This window comes from Lampetra planeri, chromosome 53, assembly GCF_965212315.1.
Source record: "Lampetra planeri chromosome 53, kcLamPlan1.2.h2, whole genome shotgun sequence".
Lineage (NCBI taxonomy): Eukaryota > Metazoa > Chordata > Hyperoartia > Petromyzontiformes > Petromyzontidae > Lampetra > Lampetra planeri.
Window position 1 is genome coordinate 2,202,875 of NC_136159.1, and position 17,490 is coordinate 2,220,364.

Sequence of the window (17,490 nt, forward strand, 5' to 3'; positions counted from 1 at the left end):
TAAAAAAAAACACGTAAATATTAAAACACAATTTTTTTATTTGCATAGTAAAATAATTATATTTTTTCATTTGCTATACAGCCACATAACACGACAGATCTCTAAACCTTAAACACTCAGTCGTTCATAAAAGTTGACGGCAGTATAGTACTATAGCAATAGAGCGAGTGCAGAATCACTGAACCGGAATTGATAGCTTGAAAGCATTTAGCGCGGGGCCCTTGAAAGTGCGGGGCCCGTAGGATGTGTAGCTACTTGTGCTACGAGGATAACACTGGTCAACAAAAAAACCCCATTTTCTTCTGGCCTGAAAATGCAATATTTGATATCTCAAAAACCTGATGTGATAGACAAACATTGATGCCAGATTTGGAATCAGCACCCCAAAATTACATTATAAGCATTGGAATACCTTATGCCAGAAAAAGTGTGTTGACCAGTGTTATCCGGCACTGCGTGCCAGGGATCCAACCGACGTCCTCTGGATTGGAAGTCCAGCGTGCTTGACCATTTCATCCAACGATTAATGCAGGACATATTCCCTGTACGTGGTTATTCTGTGATTACTCAAGACCAAGGGGTCGGCGACTTTTCAAAGAAGAAGGACAGACATTTTTTTGTCTTTGGGGCCGTCCATAAATGACGTCACGTGATTTTGGACGATTTTTGCCCTCCCCCCTTCGTCGCACGGCGTCACAAATGTCTGACCCCCCCCCCTAGGTGCGTGACGTCATTTATGGACGGCCCCTTACGCGATCTAGCCCAAAAACCTCTATTATGGACCTGGAGAAAAATCCACGCGACCACGGGGAGAGAGATACGCCACAAACTCCAAATATACAGCAGCAGGCGTCAGCGTAGTAATCAAATCCACGACCTGCTGCGTACCAGGCGAGGTAGTCAACATCTTGCCACTGCAGCGCCCCATATATATAAAGAGTATGAGGTCCCCCCGGGGATCTCTGCAGTGGAGGCCGCAGTGACTCGTAAGGAGCCGCACGTGGCTCCTCGAGAAAACTACAAACAACAACAAAGACCCCCCGTATAGCCTTGACATACTCCAGGGGCAAGTGCTGTTAGCGAGCACCTATGAACGCCGGCACGGCACACGAGGGGGTGGGTGGCCAGCAGCACGCCCGACCGCCTTCGTCTCCCCAGCGGCGATGTTTACACGCACGCGCACACCGCACCGGGTCCTCATTTTTTGTTCTTTATGCTGAGTCGACCTAGGGGAGGGCCCAGCAACCGGTTCGGATACAAGCGTCGGTGGCAGTGGGTTCGTCGCGGTGTCAGCTCCCCCCGCCCCCGCCCCGGCCACCGGCCTCAACTCGCCCTATTGATACTCTTAGGTTTTTTCGGTAAAGTCACGTAGGTAAAAATAAACAATAAAAATAAACAATAATAGAAATAATAATAGAAATAAAATAATAAATCACGACGTTTCGGAGGCAACACAAGTCTCCGTCATCAGGTGGGACCGTCACAGCTGAATTTACTGTGTTATTGAACCAGGGCGGAGAAGGTTGCGGTAGGGAGCGGCTCGCAAACCCGGAAGTGCCGCCCACACCCGGAAGTGCCGCTGAAGAACCGCCCACGTGCTCCGCTCTCGTGCACTCGCGGAAGGCAGTACACACACGAGAGAGAGAGAGCTCCAACACACACACACTCCACACACAGAGACACTTTGACGTGCTTTGCCGCGGCAGGGCTACGCTGTTGCTACTGCCGCTGCTGCAACTTGCAAGCGGCCAGCGCTCGCAGATGGTGAGTTCGTGTCGTGTGGTCGCTACGTGTCCGCTGTTGTGATAGCGGGAGTGTGTGCGCGCGCGTGCGTTGTTGTTGTGTCCAGGAGACGCACACACCCATCGTGGGTTTGACCTGTAGGCTGGGTTGTGTTACGAGCTCACAAATGCCTTGAACGGTCTGGACACGTTCCCAGCGGTGAGCGCCTCCGGCGGGCGAGGCTGCGCTGGCTGGGTTCACGTAGCCCGCATGCCCAGCCACCGCATGCCCAAGCAGCTTCTGTTGGGCCGCATAGAGGGGGCTAAACGAGCACGGCACGGGCTAGAGAAGAGATGGAGCTGATGCGGTACGAGAGGACATGGAGCTGAGTGGACTTGCTGATGGTTGGTACCAGCGGTGTCAAGATCGGCCTCTGTGGAGGAGGCTCGTGAAGGACGCTGCTGCTACTGGGCAGTTGGAGGCAGTTGCCCTCCAACAACAACAGAGGGCGGAAGAGCGACGCTCACAACAACGAGCGGAGCGCCTGGCGTATAAAATAGAGCGAGTTGGCACAGTATGGGGGTACAGTTGGTGTGCATCTCCCGGTCATCTCAGTCGGTCAACCCATGGCACCCGCAGGCTCTGTCCCGTGGCCTCCTGCCGCCAGTAGCGAGCCTTCGACACTTCACGTGACAGCCTCAAAGTGCACCTAGCCTGGCACATGCACCGTTGTAACGTCACCGCCACATAGTGTTGGTTATTGGTTGTTGTTGAGTTCCTCTGCGCGGGTTTGTAGAGACGCGGCTGGGCCCAGGACCTTGTGCTCATCTCATTGCGTTGGATTGTTCGTGTTGTGTTGAACGTTTTGTGTATTTTTGTTGTCGTTGCACGTGTGTGTGTGTGTTCGTGTGTATGTTTGTAACCTCACAAACTCCTGGGATGCGGTGGTGTAGCGGTTAGCGCAACGCTGCGCTACGAACCCGGCGACCCGAGTTCGATTCCTGCCCACGGCCAACGCCGGTGACGATTATCTTGACCCGGTGCTGGGCCTCCCCTAGGTGGACTCGGCCTCAAATGAGTACCGGCGCGGTGTGTAAAACATCGCCACTGTCGAGACAGAGGCGGCCGGGCATGGTCGTGTCCGGTTCCTCCAGTTTTCCCCTCCACATTTAGAATCGGCACGCGTTTTAGAGTATTTGGCTGCTGCTATACATTTCCACACGCCGATCAGCCACTTCGTTGAGCTGTCATTTGTGGCCAGGTCGCTTCTGAAAAAAGAGCTACGTAGCTCAGTGGGCCTTAGCTGGTAAAATAAAACTAGTTTTTAGTTAAATAGCAATACTGACTCGTGCCATTGTACGTTTAAAGATCCCGTGACGTCATTGTGTGCCGAAGCCACGTTACAAATTTGGCAAATTTGAAAAATGACGCTTCACGTTACTCAATTTTGATTACAGAGAGCAACATTGCCCCCCCCACCCCACTGAAACTACTGCAGACTATGCATGTGAAACACAGCTTGCAACTTAATGATATCCTCGCGCTATAATGAAACCACTCTGAAATGTATCGGATAGTTAAGATTATAACTCATTTCGTGCTCGTTATTGCCCCCTTCTGAACGGATGGTCCCACAGCAGGAGGCACGGCGATGACGTGGACTCTCTGGGGGGATGCAGGAGCTCCATTACCGGTGCGCGGAAAGCTGCCGCTTCCGTAGGTCCTCGCGCCAAGCTCCACGCATGGCGTCCACCTCCATCCGCACGAAGGGCGCGCCACGCAAGCCGTAGCCAGGCATGGACGCGGCGGGCGACGCGGAGAGGACGGGACGCCGCGGCGCTCAGAGAGCGACTCGGCAGCCGCGGAGGAGCCCATCGGATGAACGAACGTCTCGACAACGATCGCGGAGTCCCAGCAGATGTCGGCCAAAGAGCGGGAAGACCGAGGCTGTCGGGGCTGGAAGTAGCAAAGGTGGCGGCGAGCGGGAGGCGTCGACCCCCGCCGTTGCCACGTGCACCCCGCCGCGGAGTCGGAGGGGGACTCGGCGTGGAGAGACGCGTCCCGGGTGGCGTTCGCGGGGTGGCCTGGCGCGGGCGGCCGCGGCCGCCGCTGCCGGCGAGGCGGCCGACGGTGGGCACCGAGACGCCGTCTCGGTGCCCACGGTGGCCGAAGGACGGAGAGGGCGCGCGTGCCTCGGCCTCGAGAGCTCTCGCCGCTCGCCCCCGAGGGGCGCTCCCGCGGCCGCGGGGAATGCCGTGCCCAGCGCGCCCTTGGAAGTGTCGGCGGCGCTTCAAGAGGAGGGTTGGGACGCGCTTGGTGGCACGGGTGGGTCGCGCCAGCCGGTATTGAAACGCCGGTTTTGAAACACCTTGTACCACACACACCGGCTTCTGTGAACTTGGGCTGCTGTCGTATTGAGCGCGGGGTTATTTTTAACTTGACTACCAGTGCCCATACGATTCACCTAATTAATATATAAAACAATAATTTTAAGAACTCGGGCCTATGACCAAATAACCTGTAAATGTGCCTGATGGTCAGATCTCAGACTCTTAAGCGGTTTTGAGCCTGGACAGTGCTTGGATGAGCGAGCACCATGCATAATGGATGGTTTCGGCAGCAACTATACAACTCTCTTGCCCTCACCAAACCGCACCGACCATCATCGTCCAAAGAAATGGCACGTGTTTGTCATTCTACCGGCCAGCCGGGCTCCACGTGAGGCAGCAGCGTTTAAGTCCGGGACGGCTGTCCTTAAAGATGCAGCAAAATATAAATGTCCTTCGGTGTTACTGCCTCAAACCCTAACCACCGATTAGCACGGTTTGGCTGCGTGCAGTGGGAAAGATGTTCAACATGCATAACCCCTAAATGCTAACCCCTCACCAAACCCTAGATCCTAACCCGTAACCCTAACCGCTAAACACGAACCTCTAATCCTTCTGCCAAGTTTTAATCCTAATCCACTCCTCTAACCCATAAATACTGATCATAACCCCTACCACAAACCCTACACAATACTAAAGCATCAGTTTTATCAAGTGAACACTTCCGTGATGGCTAGGACCGCTAACGAGGGAGCGGAAGGGAGTGGTCAGATTTAGGGTCAGAGTCTAGGTTCGTTTTGTGAGTGGGGATTGTGGGTGAGTTGGGATTGTGGGTCAGTTGGGATTGTGGGTGAGGAGTGGGGATTGTGGTTGAGTTGGGATTGTGGGTGAGTTGGGATTGTGGGTGAGTTGGGATTGTGGGTGAGTGGGGATTGTGGGTGAGTTGGGATTGTGGGTGAGTGGGGATTGTGGGTGAGTGGGGATTGTGGGTGAGTTGGGATTGTGGGTGAGTGGGGATTGTGGGTGAGTGGGGATTGTGGGTGAGTTGGGGCAGGGTCGTGCACGCTGTCTCCCAGCCCTGCACTGGGAGAGCCGAGGAAAGAGGAAAACCGTAGCAGCAGCAGCAGCGAGGAGGAGCCTCTGCCCAGTCTCTACGCCAGCCCAGGTGACTGCGAGTTAATGTATTTCATGGCTTATTTATGTATTTTTGGTAATTTGTGTAAAAAAAAAAGTGGTGAGATGTGTTAACTATCCTTGCCCCGGTATAGGAAGTATGTGGGTTCATTTCGTGACTGTGATGCCTGTATATTTGGAGTTCATATGTGAGTTAAGTGAGTTGGTCGTTAAGTGAGTTGGTCGTTAAGTGAGTTGGTCGTGCAATGAGTATAGAAAACACGTAGAAAGCATCAAAAGTGAAAAAATTTCACCCAAAAAACATACTTTATAATATTTAAACAATCGATATTAATACATTAATATCTACACTACACATTGGGCTCCATGGAGGCCCGTCGTTAAGCAATTAGGCGTTAGCAGGGGCGATCGTTAAGAGGAGTTCTTACTGTAATTATTTATTTTCCCGCGATTCGCAACCGAGGTCAGAAAATCTTGCGGTGTGCGTCAAAATCATTTCTTGCGACGTCGAAGCAGTCGGAAGACGAACGGGTTATACGAGCAGCTGAACACGAAGCTTCGCAGTCTGTCGCCGTGGCAGCAGCACCCAGCCCTGATGACGATTGGCTGGCCCCGTGTTCCAAAGGCAGCGAGATTTGACTCCTCGTGCCCTCGACGTGGTCGGACGGTTCCTCGATTCAGCGGACCCAAATCGACGGTCACTGTTGACCTTTTTTAGCAGGTCTCGGTCGACTGAATAAACCTTCGAATCGCGTCATACTCGGCGACAGAGGTCAATTAAACACTGATAAACAGATTTGCCGATTCAAGTTTTTGATTTTAAACTGTGTTATGAGGACCTGGTGTGTTATGCTGCACCAGTGAACGGTCAATACGTCCAAATGTTAAAGAAATAACTTGAGCGTTGAGCGAGCGAGTGGTGGTCACGATGTAAAATGCGTCCTCTGTTTGAACCATGCCTAACCACGTTTCGTTTGCGATGGTGGTGTGTGGCAAAAGGATATTTTTGTAGGTTATTAAACCGTTACAATTTAAAATATCCGATTTGGTTTATGTACCAATAGCAATGTAAAGGGGGATACTTGTTTTTAATGTTGTTGTTGTCGTCGTCTTAAGGTTTTTTCCAGCCAAAGAAGGATGACTTGGTGTGGTGCAAGTATCAGCGATGGCCCTACTTCCCTGCCGTGGTGAGGACACACGCACAGCTGCAGCGCATGGCACAACAACAACAACCACAGCAACAACCACAGCAACATAGCCGCTGACTGCAAATCAATTGGAAGGACCCTCCGGATCGATATTGTTTCTGTTAAGAAATATGAAAGGAATTATTCTAACTACTAGCGCTGTGCGTTAACGACTGCTTACTTTTCATCATCATCATCGGCCACGGTCAATCCGCTGCTGGATGAAGGCCTCCAAAAGACCTCTCATGATCCTGCAATGTAACGCACCGGCACCTGCACACAACCCGATTTCATTGCTCCATCTCCTCCACTCTTTCCCGACCCCGTGGGGGGGGGGGGCTTTCGTCCTGTTGTTTGCCATGGTTGCGTTCCGCCCGAGCCTGATTTTACTCCTCGTGAGCCGTTTTGTGAACGGCTGCGTTGACCTGCGCGTGTGTTCCCCGAACGGTTTTCCCCTTGCAGGTGAAACGGGTATCCAAGGAGAAGGGCCGCTGGAGGTGCGTGGTGCTGTTCTTCAGCTTGAAGATGCAGTCGAGCGCGGAAAAGCTGAATGCGTAAGAGGTTTACTTCCGCAGGATGGCAAACTTTGAGCAGCAGCTGCCAACCTTGTCGAGTGTGCGGGGGACCTCCTCTTAAACCTCCAAACATTTCTCAGATCATCACACGCTGCAAGTTCTTTTAAATTTTACATTTCGTTGGTGGGGATGCTGTTCATATTTTTTCTTTTCTTTCTGCGGACACTCTGCAGTAGCCTCGCGGGCTACCAGGGGTCAGGAACCGCTCGTCCACAGGATGCGCATGTCAAACTGTTTTTGTGCAACGTCTTGACACACACGAATCACGTGACACCTTCGCCGTATCTCTCTCGCCTTCAAACGGAACCTAACGGTGCTGTTTTTGTCCTTCTGCAGAATCGGGGTCACGGTGAAACACATCAAGCCCTTCAACTGCCGAGAAAAATATGAACTGATTGTAAATGTGCTTTACTACGCGTCATTTTATCGCAAGCAGAATCGCGGCGCTTACGGGCCGGTGCCCGCGCGGCTGTGCGAGTGATCGAGTGATGTGTGTGCGTTTGTGGGGAGCGGTGGTGTGGCGGTTAGCGCCCTGCGCTACGAACCTTGCGACCCGAGTTCGATTCCCGCTCACGGCCAACACCCAGTGACGGTTATCTGAACTGGCCCTGGGCCTCTCCTAGGTCGACTCGGCCTTAAGTACCTGGCGCGCTGTGTAAACATCGCCACTGGGGAGACAAAGGCGGTCAGGCGTGTTGCTGGCCACCCACCCCCTCGTGTGCCGTGCCGGCTTTCATAGCTGCTCGCTAACAGCACTTGCCCCAACAGTCTGTTCAGGCTATACGGGGGATCTTTGTCTTTTAATAACGGCAATAATGAATTGGGTTGTATTCTCCGACTTATCGGGGTTAGTAATTGGATGGATGAAGGGTTGCTATTGTTTGGCTGACATCGCGCAAGTGAGGTGTGGTCGGGAGGTGGCGATGTCACCCCCTTCCCAATCGCGTTGCCGTGTGGAGGGTTTCCTCCGGGCACTCCTTGCCGACACCAAGGGGCTCCTAAGCCCGCATGCGGCTCTTTTAAGGACTGCTTCAGGTTGCGATTACGGGTGAGGTTGCCACCGTCATGCTGAGCGTGGGATGTCTCGTTGTTCGCATGCCGATGATACTCGGTCGCGGCGTTATACGCATCCGTTGTGGCGAGACGTTAACTACCTCGCCTGGTGTACAGGAGGTCGGGGGGTTCGATCCAGACCCTATAAATATTCCGATGTTGTTTGCCGACCCCTGACCTACACGATACCAGACACTCGTCAATAGATTCGGCCAAACATCTCGATGCAGAAACCGAGGCCTGGCGAGGCTCACCTTGGGTAAATGACTGGGCACTGTTGTGCGCGTGTGCATGCGTGTGCATGCGTGTGCATGCGTGTGCATGCGTGTGATTTATATTTGTGTTCGTTCGCTTTTTTTCTCTACAGGCAGAGGCAAAAAAGGCCTGCCCGAGGGAGATGGAGCTCTACCTGGAGCTGATAACGGACTACTGGAGCAAGACCGGTGAGGGGGTGGACCGTGCGCTACGTTACGCTCTGCCAACAGTCGCGCGTTTCTCGCGCTACTCAAGAATCAAACTTCTCTGAAAGGCCGGATGAATTAGTTTTTTTGTTGTTAATCCATCCATGGTGTTCCGCGTGATTAACCTCGTTTTATCACGCGCACCGTAAAAAACGTGAATGCTAGCAAGCCGGGCCTGGCGTGGTAGAGTGTTAAACAGGGAAATAGTGGTGGACTGAGCCTGGAGTGGTGGAGTGTTAGACAGGGGAATAGTGGTGGACTGAGCGTGGCGTGGTGGAGTGTTAGACAGGGAAATAGTGGTGGCTGCACGGGGCGCACGAATCAAGGATGGCAAGTCCAGGAGGAGGGGCCCCACTGGTGGCCTCAGGGGCCACGTGGACCCGTTACAGAGAATCTGAATCTTTATTTCTACTGGACGATTAATCCGATGAGCTATAAAGCTTTCCCCCCCCCCCCCCCCCACATATGTCCAGTAGGGGCATGGGGTTAGAAAGTTACAACAAAACAATAAGAAAACACTAATAGGAGTGCATTCATTGTAACGGTTTATACACCACCAGGTTGTCCCTCATTATTTTAAACGAACTTGAAATTCTGTCTCATTTGGTGATAGAGGCTCACAATATACTCATCCTGGGAGATGTCAGCATTCACGTCGACCATCATGAATTGCCCGCAAGAGTCAACGTCACTTCGTTAATTGAAAGTCTGGGCTTTGCAGCGTGCCCACTCGTACTGGCGGACACACCTTTGATGTTATCTTAACCCCGTGGGTCACCTGACAGAAAGTATATGAAGTACACAGCATTTTTCCCCGACCATTATCTGGTATCAACTCGGTGGATGATTCCTAGAAGCTTATCCCCAGTGAAGAGCAAAGTAATCTCATTTCGCCCCCTTCGATGAAGCCGAGTTTATCGTTACGACGCATCTCGCATCCACCTTCGGGGCGTGGTCAGTGTTTCCTGAGGATGTGCCCTGAAGGTGGTTGACCTCTACAATTCCATTCTGGTTGGGATTATGGGTGAGGTTGCCGTCATCATGAGCACGGGCTGCCTTTTGTTGTCCTTCCCCCGCACCTCCGATTAGCACGGTTGGCTACGTACGGCTAAGTTCAACATACATATGAAGAGGAGTCGTAGAATGGTTAAAGCATTTCTTTATTTCACCAACGCACAACAATACTCGTTCCAAGACCAACCCCGAACACACGTCCCACAGCCCCTTTTAACCCCTCAATCTCTGCTCCCAATGCACATCCGCGTTTAGCATGCCTGGTCCGGGTGACGTCACTGCCCTTTGACCCCTGACCCCCCCGTCCAGCGCATTCCCGCGCGTGTGATTGGTGCGTGTTGTCGTGAGAGCGGAGATGTCGTGTTTGCGTGGTGCGTGTGCATGAGGGTGGCTTGCAGATCCCTTACATCTATATAGATAGGTCTTATCGTTTGTGTGCCGATGATATTCGGTTGTGCGTTCACGTTGACAAGGAGGTCGTTGACCACGTTGGCTCTTTAACATCGTGCCTGACTGATGTCATTTATTCAGCTCAGCGTTAAAAGGTCGGAGATTCCTCTTGTCGGCACTGAGAAGCAATTGGCAAAGCTCGACTTATTTGACCTTAACTCACGTGGCCACCTAACCGCTGGCGTATAAATGCGCGATGGTTTCTTGTTTTCTCCCTCTGACATTTCACCGGAGCGTGTCTGCGTTCAGTTTCAGGCTCTGGCATGGGGAAAACCTTCATTGAATACTGCAAGTCTGAGCAGAGTAAGTAGCGTTTGCCAAGTGTTGGATGCAACACGGTTATCACGAATCATTCAAAGGCATCGAGGGAACGGTACGGTTGAATTGATCAATAAGGGCGACAGGAGAAGTTGCCACACCGCTGACATTCGGGGTTGTAATCCGGGCTTCGGTCGCCCATCGTAAAACCAGGTTCTCAGGTGAAGCGAGCTGTGTAGGCCTTAGCCCACTCCACCAGTGAGCGCACAAAAAAACGTGACTGGGACTGTGCAGGAAATAACGGAATGGCCGTTAAAGACAAGGTTCATGGTAAAGCGAGCTTGCCATGCTTTCTTCGTTTTAAAGTCCCTCCGTGTTATGTATCAAGTAAACAACGGTCCCCTACCATAGGAATGTGGCATTTCAACCACTGGCTCATCGCAGTAAATGGATATATGCACTGCCTTGCGTTTGTTTCAGGGGTAAGCACAGCGATTTCGCACATTTGGCAAAACATTTCTGTGCCACGCTTATGACTCCCCGATGCGATTTCGGGTCGTGCCCGTGCGCGTTGTTCGGCGTGATCTGCAAGCTTTCACTCCCATGTGCTCTCCGAGAGCTTCTTCGGGAAAGGTTCAGTTCTAGGAAGGGGTCGACTTGAGTTCCCCGAACATTTCGGAACAATTAAGTTCCTGCAGACGATGCCCAGCAAGGGGAGCGGGATGTTGGATAACAATGCCGAACAACGGACGGCGGCACAGCCCGAGAAACGCATCGGCGAGGCGGGCAGCACAACCGCGACAACCTGCGCACCAGCGAGTTAACGGCTACGGTCGCACGGCTCTGCAGGTGCCCCGGTTTGGCACGGGATCTCCTCCTCGCCGGCGGAACCCTTCCGCGACGTCCCGGAGGCCGAGACGGCGGCGGCGGAAGACGACGAACGGCGCCCGGACGGCGAAGGACGTCGCGGTGTCGAAAGCCCGAGCGTGTCGAGCGTCGAAAAGCGCCTCCTCCCGGACCGCCAGAAGATCCTGCGGCGGCGCTGCAACGAGCGCCTCCTGCACGCGATCGTGCGGAGGGGCGTGGCGGAGCGCCACCTGCGCCGGCTCCTCCGCGGCGCCGTCCCCTCGCCGTGGCTGCTCGAGTTCCAGCAGCGGCGGCGGCGGCGGCCGAGCGAGCTGCACGCGGCGCTGTACCTGGAGGACGACGCGCACGTCGAGCGGCTGACGCTTTACCTGCTGGAGCTGTACGAGCGCGTGCGAGCGGAGTGCGCCGCGGAGGGTCGCGCCGCCGCCGCCGCCTTCCACGAGGTGGACGCCTTCGACCTCTCGCAGTTCATCCTCGACGTCCTCCTGCCCGAGGTAGCCGCGTGGCCTTCTCTGGCAACCTCCGATGTTAGCGCGGTCGGATACGTGCGAGCACGTCAACGTGCAACGTCGCCGATGTTGAACTCGGGTCGCCCGGTTCGATGCGGTGTGCCGACCACGACACCACCCTTGCACCAACCTTCACTGGCCAGCGTGGTGTAGTACGAGAGTCGAAGGAAACCCACGATCGACGCAGCTCGGGGAGGCCTTGGTCCAACAGTGGATGGACAGAGCTGCACGTGTAATTGGGCGCCACGGTGGCAAGATGTTAACTACCTCGCCTGGAGTGCAGGAGGTCGTGGGTTCGATCCCGACCCTGGCGCCTGCTGTATATTTGGAGTTTGTGTGTCTCTCTCTCTCATCATCACGGTGGCTAGGAGATGTTAACTACCTCGCCTGGTGTGCAGGAGGTCGTGGGTTCGATCCGGACCCTGACACCTGCTGCTGCATATTTGGAGTTTGCGTGTCTCTCTCCCCGTGGTCACGTGGATTTTTCTCTGGGTTCTCCGTTTTTTCCCTCCACATTTAGAAACGCGCGTTTATAGTATTTGGCTGCCATAAATTTCCACACGATAAGCCACTTCGTTGAGCTATCATTTGTGGCCAGGTCGCTTCTAATTCAGTGGGCCTTACCTGGTAAAATAAAAAGTAGTTCAGGAGTTTAGTTTAGTCATAAGCGGTTTCTGAGTTAGATCGCGTAAATATAAATGTCTTCTTGGTTCTTTCGGTAAAGTCACGTAGAAAGGAGGACGGCTGCTTGCGTTGTGATCGAAACGTCGTGAGAATTATTTTATTATATAATTTTTATTATTATTTTATTATTTCCCTTCTACGTGACTTTACCGAAAGAACCAAGAAGATGAATCCCTGCAGTCACGAAATCTTTAAATCGAAATATAAATGTGTCGTTAAACCCGCCACCACCTGACACAGCCAATTAGTGAGGTTTGTCACGTAACCAAAACGTGCCAATTCGTTACTGGTACAGCAACACCGGTGTGTCGGAGAAAAAGAGCTCCGTAGCTTTGTGGACTTTACCTGGTGAAATAAAATCAAATGTTTCAATAGTTTTAATTCTGGTGCACGCGCCTCCAACGGTGAAGCGAGAGACGACTGTGCCGTGATCTGTGTGTGCAGTGCAGTCGGTAACAATTCCCCGTGCCGAGACCATCTCGGGGACTTGGAGTGGGATGCTTCGAGTGCGTCCTCAATCCTGTGGGTGTCATTCAAGAGTCAGATGCCCCAGGCATTGTTTCTCTAAACGAAGCCCCGTTATTTTCTATGAAATAACCAAGCTGAGATATTCCTCTCCTTCATACCTGCCCCTCCACGGGAATCGAAGTGTTTTTGTTTGTTTGTTACAAACGCCATCTGCCACACGGCCTTCGTGAAGTGCGTCGTTTCTGCAGCATTGGTCCAACGAGCAAACTGCACCAGTTTCTCCCAGGAGGCTCGTGGGGCTGATGGCGATGTAACTTATGTTGGGTTTTTACGCTTAAAGAAAAAAACTATGTAGAAGATAAAAAAACCACCACTGAAACTGCAGAATATTGCAAGCTGCTTTATGAAGGCACAAGCCACAGTGGTTGCTGCCGAGTATGGAAGTAAGCTGGAACTGTGCGGCGCGCAGCGTGGAGACGCGGCTCGCAACAAGTTTTTGATTCCCGGGGAAGACGATTTTAACATTTTTTTCCCATTTGTTCGGGGGTCCCTCCTGAAATGCGCGATGTAGCCACACGAGTGATGTGACAGGCCACGCTGTGCGCGCACCGTGTTTGCGATCCGCAGGCGATCACGTACGCATTGATGGCGACGGAGGACATCACTTGGGAACAAGCGCGGATCAAGTTTCTGAACGGGCCAAAGTGCAGTCGAAGGTGATGCTCATTTTTATCGCGGCAACTTCTTCCCTTCTCGAGCATTTTGCACCGATTAGCTTACGCCTGTTAATAATGAAGACATTTCTAACGCGCCAGATTTTGCAGAGTGTGACTAGACTTTACCATGGCGGTCAGTTAAGGAGAAGCCATGGAGGTGAGATGGTTACTACCTCGCCTGGTATACAGGAGGTCGTGGGTTCGATCCCGACCCTGACACTTGTATAATTGGAGTTTGCGTGTCTCTCTCCCCGTGGTCGCGTGGATTTTTCTCCGGGCCCTTCGGTTTTTCCCTCCACATTCAGAATCAACATCACGCATTTGGAGTATTTGGCTGCTATACATTTCCACATGATGATGATAAGCCACTTCGTTGAGCTATCATTTGTGATGGCCAGGTCACTTCTGAAAAAGAGCTAAACAGCTCAGTGGGCCTTACCTGGTAAAATAAAAAGTAGTTCAGTAGTTTAGTTTAGTCATACGAGGTTTTTGGGTGAGATCGCGCAAATATAAATGTGTCGTTAAACCTGCCACCACCCGACACAGCCAATTAGTAAGATTTGTCACGTAAAAAAATGTGCCAATTTGTTACTAGTACAGCACACCGGTGTATTGAAGAGTAAACCCCACAACGTCTACAATTTGAGTACGTTTCGCCAGTAATCACAACCAGCATCATCAGGCGACAGCCAGATTTGTGTGTTGAACTGAGTTGTAGGTTGAATGTCGGGGTGAATGGAGAACAATGGCATTAGTTGCAGTGCCTTCGACTGCCTACAATGCCCCGCGTTACACCTGTTTAGTGTGCGTGGTGGTCATCCATTCAAGCACTGTCCACGCTGAAGCCCTGCTAAGCGATTTTGCAGGCGGCATATTCCAGGCGATTTGGCCGTAGGCCAAATAATGCAAGTCCAGGCGGTCCCCGCTTCTACGACACAATGTGTTCCTGGAAACCCCGTCGAAAAATGGGACCCGATTTTCCCATGCAGAGTAGAAGCAGCAGAAATGTCACTTGCCACGACTTGTTATTCCTTTTACCCGCCATATTTAAGTGGGGGTTTTAAGAGGTAAACAAAAAACAATCGAAATCATCCACAAACACTTGTGAATAACAAAAAGCTCCAGGCGACATCGGAAACCAGACCGACTGTTGAAATGTGTGTCGCGACGGCAGATGCGTTATTTCTGCGTCGCACAACGATCCATGGTGGCATTGCAAAATCGATCTTCGTAAATCGGACCGCCTGTATTGATGTGCACATATTTCAAGGCCGGTTATGACCACGTGCGTTTCGGTATGGCCATTCGACACCCTTGTTTATACCGTAAAACCTTGGATTGCGAGCATAATTCGTTCCGGAAACGTGTTTGTAATCCAAAGCACTCGTATATCAGTTGTGATCACGTGACGCTCGGCAGACAAAGCGTCCTTTGTCAAGGCGCCCTTCCTCCCCTAACCCAGTTTAAATATACGCTGCCAAGCTTGGTGGTGTTCATTCAGACGCTGTCTTTCCGACAGACCTGTTCTTCACTTGAGAACGGCTGCTTGCGTTGTGGCCGAAACGTCGTGAGAATTGTATTTTATTTTGTTTTATTTTATTATTTCCCTTCTACGTGACTTTACTGAAAGAACCAAGAAGACGTACACACGTACTACTCGTATTGCAAGACCTCGCTCGTTTATCAAATTTATATTTATTTAAAAAAAATTGCTCGTCTTGCAAAACACTCGCAGACCAAGTTACTCGCAATCCAAGGTTTTACTGTATATACCCAACGGCCGTATTTCTGTCCGTGTTTGTGTGTTTGTTTCTATATGACTCTCGTCTCATTTGCAGGGAGATTGAGCTGTTTAACAAGGAGTTTATGAAAGGAAAAGACAACGGATCCTGAAGATGTACGCTGGGTGGAATGGACCTGGCACAAGACTATCCTTTTTTAAAAATCCTTTATATTAAGTTCGCTTGCTTGCTTAGGACCGTGCAAATCTTTCGGTCGTTTTTTAACCCACTTCCCGTGATCCAATCGAGCTGACATTTTCCACACAGACTCGTTGTGCGTGACAATGTTCGTGAAAAAAAAATTCCAAAATTTTACACTTTTTAGGACAAAAATATTATATTTAATTACCAATTGCTTAATGGTGCAATGCAATCATCTGACCCATAGGTGGCAGCCATCTCAAGCCAGAGGACGAGAGGACTCTAGCCGCCACGCATATAAAGGATTTATAGTGAAAAACTTTGTTTTTACGGGTTATACTTATTTATCAAACGGATATCCAAGTGCCTGCTCTATCCTGTGACAGCCACACTTTTACGATGTGTGTACTCGGGATGAGCTTTCGATTCGAACGTCATTTTAGGATTTTACAAGGATAATTTTAGATTTTCTTTTAAGGTTCTGAATTTTATTCTGTTACATACTAATGTAAAATTTCTCCACGGTAACAATGACGATGTCACCCTCCCGTCTCGTGGCAACACTTTGTCGTGAAAAGCGCGTTTGGGTGTTGGCACGATTTTGGATTAAGCCGTTGGCATTGTCGCACTGGACCAGCACGGACCTCTCCTCCCCAAGGGGATACTGAAAGTGCGGAAGGGCCCAGGTGGACTGCTACCCTGAGCCAGCCCCTTGCAATTGATGCCGGAGCGGTTCCAAGGGGGCCCCCCAGCCCCAGGTTGCTCGCATCGATCACTAGGATCGCCCCTGGAAGAGGGGGGGGAATCCCCCCTGAGATGGGACTGCACCATCCGCCAACCCCCGAAGCGGTGATTTGGAGCGGAGGACACTTCGAATGGCTCGCACCTTCAGCAGCCGTGGAAATCTTCCCCCTGGGGAGCCGCCACTGCAAAGTCTCGATCCTCCAGAACAACGGGGATGGGTGTGGGGGAAGCGTAGAGACGTGACGACAAGTCGGGCTATCTGGTCCAGGATGGTGACCTTAAAGCAGAGGTCGCAACCGGGTACCCGATACCCGTACCCTACCCGATACCCGGCTACCCGTACCCAGCCGGGTACGGGTACCCGTTTGCGATCCTGGTGCGGCCGGGTACGGGTACGGGTAGGCCGTGAGTCACTGGTGAGTCACCGTTTGTCACTCATTTCCCAACGTCTTCTCACAATTCAAGTTCCTAGAATCAACCCATCCACGCCTGCAACATGGCTTCATCCCAGAGGTCGCAATCAGGTACCCGATACCCGGTCGGGTACGGCCGGGTACGGGTAAGGAATCAAAACCCGTTTGCGACCTCTGCCTTAAAGGGCCCACACGGACCCTTCCTCGCAGACTTCCGCGGAAGGAATGGGCCCGAGTTCTTGCTATTCGGTGATACCGCTTTGCCAGTGGTGCACAAATAAAAAAAATAACAAATACCTAAACTTCACTTACGTCATCTATTTTTTGTTTTTAAATGCTCAGGCAATGGGGACCTTCATTACCTACTACAATCACTCAGAAATGTCTGTCCGTCCCACCCGTGACGTCACTCCACGTGAGGCCCAACCCCCCTCATTAATAATCATGAGCAGGTGACGTCACTCCACATGGGGTAACCCCCCCCCCCTTAATAATCAAGAGCTGAACAATTTTTCCATTGAATATTTCAGATTTACTGCAATATATACGAGATGTATTGAGTGATTATACGCAATAATTATACGAGGTGTGTATGTACTAAAGGGGTATACGGCTTTGTATATGTTTTTATACATGCATTATTAACATTGCAGAGTTTTTATAACTTGCTTAATGAATCGTTGGCATGCGGAATTACAAGTACCAAAAATTACGCCACGGATCCAGACGGGCGTAACGACAGCTCTGCCTACAGTGTTTTTCAATTCTCTAATGCATATTTTGACAATGTTTGTTACGCTAAATCATGCAATTCAGACTCAACAAATCTGCCATTTGAGATGTTGGGCACATTATACTGTGCTGTCCACACTTTACAAAAAATTATGGTTTGTTGGTAAAGTTTGAAAACGCCAAGTGATCAGCAATAAACTGCAACTTTTGAATATTCGAAAAAAGTCTGAGAGTGAACACGTTTCTTGAATGGA

The 17,490-nt window shown here is 51.4% G+C and overlaps 1 protein-coding gene across 3 annotated transcripts; it reads left to right on the forward strand.

The window, feature by feature from the left end:
- Positions 1-1,556: 1,556 nt before the first annotated feature.
- On the forward strand, positions 1,557-17,460 carry LOC144734911 (PWWP domain-containing DNA repair factor 3A-like). 3 transcript variants are annotated; one of them, XM_078617355.1, is made up of 11 exons: positions 1,557-1,764; positions 3,360-4,047; positions 5,095-5,214; positions 6,300-6,370; positions 6,833-6,924; positions 7,282-7,342; positions 8,366-8,441; positions 10,179-10,226; positions 11,031-11,542; positions 13,337-13,425; positions 15,264-17,460. In XM_078617355.1, exons 2-11 carry the CDS (start codon positions 3,519-3,521, stop codon positions 15,316-15,318), a joined length of 1,653 nt encoding a protein of 550 aa, XP_078473481.1. In that variant the 5' UTR covers positions 1,557-1,764; positions 3,360-3,518; the 3' UTR covers positions 15,319-17,460. The 3 variants fall into 3 exon arrangements, with proteins under 3 accessions (XP_078473481.1, XP_078473480.1, XP_078473482.1); XM_078617354.1 differs by having other exon boundaries at positions 1,558-1,764; positions 10,173-10,226; XM_078617356.1 differs by having other exon boundaries at positions 1,558-1,764; positions 5,104-5,214; positions 10,173-10,226.
- Positions 17,461-17,490: the final 30 nt, after the last annotated feature.

What these genes read in the sequence shown, in the direction of transcription:
- LOC144734911 (XM_078617354.1), top strand. Translation starts at nt 3,519, where the DNA reads ATGGACGCGGCGGGCGACGCGGAGAGGACGGGACGCCGCGGCGCTCAG. An exon ending in GGCCCTACTTCCCTGCCGTG is followed by an intron (nt 6,371 to 6,832) that starts GTGAGGACACAC and finishes TTCCCCTTGCAG; the next exon opens with GTGAAACGGGTATCCAAGGA. An exon ending in GAGAAAAATATGAACTGATT is followed by an intron (nt 7,343 to 8,365) that starts GTAAATGTGCTT and finishes TTTTCTCTACAG; the next exon opens with GCAGAGGCAAAAAAGGCCTG.